This window comes from Canis lupus, chromosome X (assembly GCF_011100685.1).
Source record: "Canis lupus familiaris isolate Mischka breed German Shepherd chromosome X, alternate assembly UU_Cfam_GSD_1.0, whole genome shotgun sequence".
Taxonomy (NCBI): Eukaryota; Metazoa; Chordata; class Mammalia; order Carnivora; family Canidae; genus Canis; species Canis lupus.
The window spans coordinates 97,457,588-97,463,475 of NC_049260.1; the positions used below are offsets into that span (position 1 = coordinate 97,457,588).

A 5,888-nucleotide genomic window follows, 5' to 3' on the forward strand; every position below is an offset into this window, starting at 1 on the left:
TGACTCTCTCCCTCTCACCCTCAGAAGTTCTCTGACCTTTTCTGACCGACCCTTTCTTTTAGACTGGGAGTGTGTGTGTGTGTGTGTGTGTGTGTGTGTGTGTGTTTGAAAGTCCCATCCAAGCCCTTCTGTGCATGAGTGACAAGTATTATGATTTCCAATGAATCTAATGTGCTCTGTCACTGTCTGGGCTCACTGTAGTACACAGCGCAGCCCTTCACCCGGTTCAGACTCCAGGGGCCCGTGGCCCCGGGAGATGGGTCCCAGCATACCTTGCGGTGGCACGTGGCTCAGAGCTCTTACGTCTGACGCATCACGCCACCGTCCCCCTTCAGGCACTGGGGGTTGGTGTGGTGAGAGAATTCACTTGTTTTCTTCTTTCTTTCTTCTTCTTCTTCTTCTTCTTCTTCTTCTTCTTCTTCTTCTTCTTCTTCTTCTTCTTCTTCTTCTTCTTTTTCTTGGAGAAACAAAGGCGTGAAGGAGAAAAGAAATGAAGGAGGAGGCCAGGACTGGGAAAGGACTTCAGTAGGGCTGAGTGTGGAGGTGAAGGGCGGACCTACCTTCACTGGCGGCGGCAGGGGCGGCGGAGTCCGTGAGGCGGGGGTCAGCTAGGCCGCGGCGGCCATGGCAGTGGACTTCGGGGACCACGCCAGCGGGTTCCGTCACGCCGAGGTGGTCAGGTTCATCAACAACGAAGTCCTCCTGAACGGCGGCGGCCCGGAGTTCTACGCGGCCTTGCGCTCACGGCCGTGGAGTGAGGTGGAGGACCGGCTTCGGGGGGTCCTGGCCGACCCGCGGGTGCCGCGCGCCCACCAGAGAGCCTGCGCCTGGAGCGCGCTGGCCTTGGGCGTGCGCGGGGCCGCAAGGCAGCGGGAGCAGCAGGGGCGCCGGATCCGGAGGCTGCAGGAACAGATGGAGGAGCGGGAGACCGCCGCCTGGGCCCTGGCCTCCGAGCTACAGCGGATGCGAGGGGAGCGCAAGGAGATGGCTGCACAGCTTCGATGCGCGAGGGCTGCTCTGCAGCAGGTGTCGAATGAGCGGAATGTATTGCGCCGACGGCTGATCCAGGCAGAGAAATCGGCCCTGGCTGACAAGCCACCTCAGGAAGTCATGTCTGAGTCACGAGCCAAACAGCGTGGAGCCAGAGCATGGCCAGTGGATGTGGATGAGCAGTGCAAGATGATGGCTGCAGGAGCACAGGCCGTGCAGCCTTCGGAGGGCCAGATGGCAGCTCCAGCGGCAGCTCCAGAAGCAGCTCCAGCAACTGTGCTTCGTGTGCAGGCACCCCCGAGCTCCTGGGCCCAGGTCATGCAATCCTCTCTGCCAGTGCAGGTGTCACATGCATTTCCATTCTCTGCATCATTCCCTATGGGATTTCCATACTCGGCATCTCTACCGCACTCACTAGTCGTGGAAGCAGACGCAGCAGCGGCAGCAACAACAGCAGCACCGGTAGGCTCGCCTCAGATGCCTCCTCTGGTCCCACCTGGTCCATGGGCTGCAGTGAGGGCCCAGAAACAGATGGTCCCACTCTGTGACCAGAGGTGCTATGACCAGGAAGAATATTCCGAGATCCCCCAGGGGAGATTTCCCCTGAGGGGCAGCAGAAGCCACAGCCAAGAGGAAGGTCCTGTGTGTCTCCAGGGAATGGCTTCCCTGGAGATCGGGAACCACAGCCAGAAAGAAAATCTGGAGAGACCTCAGGGGACAGCACCCCGGAGAGACAGAAATTCCAGCCAGAAGAAACGTCCAGTGATGCCCCAGAAGAAGTACTCCCCGGAGAACAGCAAGAACCACAGCCAAGAAGATCCAGAGAGGCCTCAGGGGACATCCCCACTGAGAAGCAGCAGGAGCAGTGGTGCCAGAAAAAGCCCCAAGAAACAGCACTCTCAGGGGCAGAAGGCCAAGCAACCAAAAGGGGAAAAAGCCTCGGATTCCCAACACCAGGGGAAGCCTGCCTCAGTATGCAGTCCAAAGAATTGGGACTGCCCATGGTGTAAAGCCATTAATTTTTCATGGCGCAAGGCCTGCTATAAATGTAAGAAAGTCTGTGTGGCTGGTGAGAGTAGAGGCCTGGACCCAGTACAGACTCACTAATTTTAGGAAGGTAAGTAAAAATGGAAACACTCCAAAGAAAAACCAATTTCCTAAGACCCCCCTCATGAAAAAGTAACTCATATACTTCACAGAAAATTTGAAAATCAAAATTATGATATAGAAAATTAAATTAAATTGTCCATCATCCCATTACACAAATTAATCACTTTTCATCATTCTGATTACATACACACAAGCACATATGTACCTATGTTTTTATTTTATACCTTTATTTTAACAAGGATAGATTACTTTTTGAGTATCACACATTTTAAATAGGGGATTTCGGGATCCCTGGGTGGCGCAGCGGTTTGGCACCTGCCTTTGGCCCAGGGCACGATCCTGGAGACTCGGGATCAAATCCCACGTCGGGCTCCCGGTGCATGGAGCCTGCTTCTCCCTCTGCCTGTGTCTCTGCCTCTCTCTCTCTCTGTGACTATCATAAATAAATAAAAATTAAAAAAAAATAAAAATAAATAGAGGATTTCTCCTAATTGCAGTTAGGTTTGCAGGTGGTAGATTCTGAATAGCTGATGCTGATTGGTTGACACCTTGGAGAGGCTAAAGTCATGAAGCCTTTTCCTTTTTTCAGTCCTTTCTGTTTTCTTATTAACTTCCTTTTCCTGAAAATATTATGTCATTGGCTATGAACAACCATGTGTTTTTCAAGTTATAACCATATTGAATTTTAGGAGCACTGTTTTGCCTTGAAAATGCTATTATTCATTTGTAAACTACCACAGCGTTCATGTTTGCTTCTTGTTTTTAAGTTTTATAGGTGAGGGCCTGTTTTTGCATCTCTGAGCCCCACAGAACTTGTTTGTTGCTGAAGAAGTTGAATCCATCCCATTAGGAGATCTCCCAAGAGTCTAAAGAAATCACACCTTGATTCTGGCTCACCCAAACCTCATGGAGACCCTCATTGGCTGGAGCTGAGAAGAGTGAGAGGGAGTCGTGGAAGAAGAGATGCTTTGGCGCTCATAAGGGGGGAAGGAAGGCAAAACGATTTTGTTAGAATTTAATTTCTCTGTTGATACAAGGGAGTAATTTGGAAGAGTTGAGAGGGTGTTGCAGTATTAAATTCTATAGATAATAGCAAATTTGATGAATCACATTTAATTCATTAAACATAGTTATTGATTATTTAATGTATATTGGGAACTAGAACCATATGTTAATATTTAGTGCACACATCATAACTTTTTGGTGAGTTTGCTTATATGATAGGAGAGAGCATAATTTGAGATCAGAGGTAATTTATTTGCCTTGTGTATAGCATGGCCTTTGGGTAAACCCAATTGAAACAAGTTAGATATTTTTGCAGTTCTGGGAGCAATATCAGAGACTTTCATGAGAAGATTTACCAGACTTCTCATCTCATTGCTCCTAGGTGAAACAAACTAGCAGTGGCAAAGATCGGGAAAGTGGCATCACAAAGTGCAGGCAGGACTTTTCTGAAAGTCTAATTTCTTCCTTTGAGAGGGAAAACTATTTTTCTGGTTGCCTGAAAGACGACTGAGTGACTGAAATATAATGCTTGAGGGAGTATTGGCCACACACTTAAACCCTCAGTCTTTCCTTTTTTTTTTTAACCCTCAGTCTTGACTACCTCCATCCTAAGCCCATTTCCAGTCAAAAGTGGATGAAGAACAAGATGGAGTCCAAGGACAGACATCATACTTCTCTTGGATTGAATTAAAAATAATACTGGACTGGGACAAGCATTCTGGAGAATGCACCTGGTACCTTTCTCCTCCACTTGGTGTATTCTCTTCAAGGCTCTCTGCTCTTCTAAGGCAGCTGCTATAAGTAAGAAGACAGCCAAGGTGGAGCAGAGGGCGTGGGAAGGTGTGGGAACCTTAGTCTGAACAAAAATGTTGTAGTTTCCCCCATGAGATCTGTCCAGATCACCAAGCTCAACCTCTGCCAGGGTTTTTCTGATCCTAATTAGTAATAAAGAGTGTGCACTGGTCTGCTATGTCTTCTATGTAATGTGTATCTTGGGGCAGGTTGGTCAGAAGTGGCAGCTTAAATCTGTATATTCCTCCTATCCCACTGAGGCAAAGGAAAGCTCAGTCTCATTCAATGAGAGGGTCTCTGTCATAATGAAAATTACCTAAGAATGAGAAGGGTAAGGGGTTTTTATGGGACCTTCAGTACATTGTGTGATTAACCTTGCTACCCTTACTGGCCAAGTCCAGATGGTACATTGAAGGTGGGCCTGTTTGCTTCTCCAGGGTCAGTGAGGTTTGGAGGTATCTGCTAATGTTGGAAGCCCTAATGCCTAGGGTCCATTTCCCTACATACACCAAGCAGCCATTCCACTCTAGGGCCCTACCTTCTCCCTGGGGTCCTGGTAGGGAGTAAAGAGGGCTTAGATATAATAAACAGTGATCTCTCTCTATTCTCTCTGTTCTCTAAGTCATTCTTTGCTCCCTTAGAAAAATTTGGTCAAGATGATCAGGATTATAGAAAACCAAAAATAGGCTGACAGCATCAATTTCCTTTGGCATAAGTGGGGAACAAAGATCTGGACACCTTTTTGGGATAGTGAGATGAGGGAGTGGACAACAAAAATGATCCTGTCATATTGGAAATCTTTCTTCTTTCAGAGATGACTAACAGAGAGGGCCGTGATTACCTGAGATAGGAATGCAGGAATAGAAGAGAGCTGTTATGGGGAACAAACACATGACAGAACATAAAGACTCCTAACTCTGGGAAATGAACTGGGGGTGGTGGAAGGGGAGGAGGGCGGGGGTTGGGGGTGAATGGGTGACGGGCTTTGAGGGGGGCACTTGATGGGATGAGCACTGGGTGTTATTCTGTAAGTTGGCAAATTGAACACCAATAAAAAATAAATTTATTATTAAAAAAAAGGAAGGGGAGTAGAGGAGATACTATGATATACTATAGATCCTAATGTCCCCTGTGCATTTGGAAAGATGAGCATGTGCAGATATTTTTCCTGCTGGATCTAAATTTAGTGTGAGCACAGTATAGGAAGAGTTCAAATGGTGGTGGAGAAAGAGGAAAAAGAACCAGGGCTTGCAGCAGCTACTACTATTATTGATGGTAGGGATGGGCCTAGTACCGCAGCCTTACAGGCACTTATGATGGAAGAGTAATATGGTATTTCTCTGAACAGGAAAGTGTAGGGGATGTGGGAAGAAGGTTTTCAGATTCTGTGAGATCTTCAGTGTGGGAGAGGCAAAATTCTGTGTGGAGCAAGTGGAGAATCATAGCAATATCCTCCCCTTCTCCACATTCTCACCCATTTCTTAACTTCATATCCACTACTAGACCTTCACAGGAGCAGCGCCTTAAAATCCCATTCCCATTTCCACAATTAATATACCACCTATCATTTATCCCCTTCCACTTCCACTAGCAAAAGCAGAATCAGAAGAAGTGGCTCTAATAAGAGCAGATCCTGTGGGAGCATCTGCAGCTAGCATATTGACAGGTGTGGGATATGGAAAAGGTTCCTGTGATAAGGCAAGAGGAGGCAGTAGCCTCAGGGGACAGAAAGGACAGGAACAAAGGGCTCAGCATTCCTCAAGATCCCTTAGGGATAAGAGAATTGTGTGAGGTAAAGACCAAGGGACTAGGATGGGGGAAGTGATAAAACATTATCATTTTGAGGATAAAACCATGCTTCAACTGAAGATGTCTGATCCTGGACAGGAGGTTTGTCTTCTGATGGGGCCAGTCCTCTTTGATTTCAGAAATGCAAGAGAGAACCAAGGAGATCTAAAACAGAAGAAAGCATTTTCTGAGTATGTCTCTGA

At 47.4% G+C, this 5,888-nt stretch overlaps 1 protein-coding gene across 2 annotated transcripts; it reads left to right on the plus strand.

The window, feature by feature from the left end:
* The first annotated feature begins 361 nt into the window (after positions 1-361).
* Positions 362-4,480, plus strand: LOC102157013 (testis-expressed protein 13D-like). Of its 2 annotated transcripts, XR_005386432.1 has the most exons (3): positions 362-2,107; positions 2,868-3,038; positions 3,697-4,480. XR_005386432.1 is itself a non-coding variant. In XM_038588257.1 (2 exons), exon 1 carries the CDS (start codon positions 625-627, stop codon positions 2,095-2,097), a length of 1,473 nt encoding a protein of 490 aa, XP_038444185.1. In that variant the 5' UTR covers positions 362-624; the 3' UTR covers positions 2,098-2,107; positions 2,868-4,480. The 2 variants fall into 2 exon arrangements, 1 of the variants encoding a protein (XP_038444185.1); XM_038588257.1 differs by having other exon boundaries at positions 2,868-4,480.
* Positions 4,481-5,888: the final 1,408 nt, after the last annotated feature.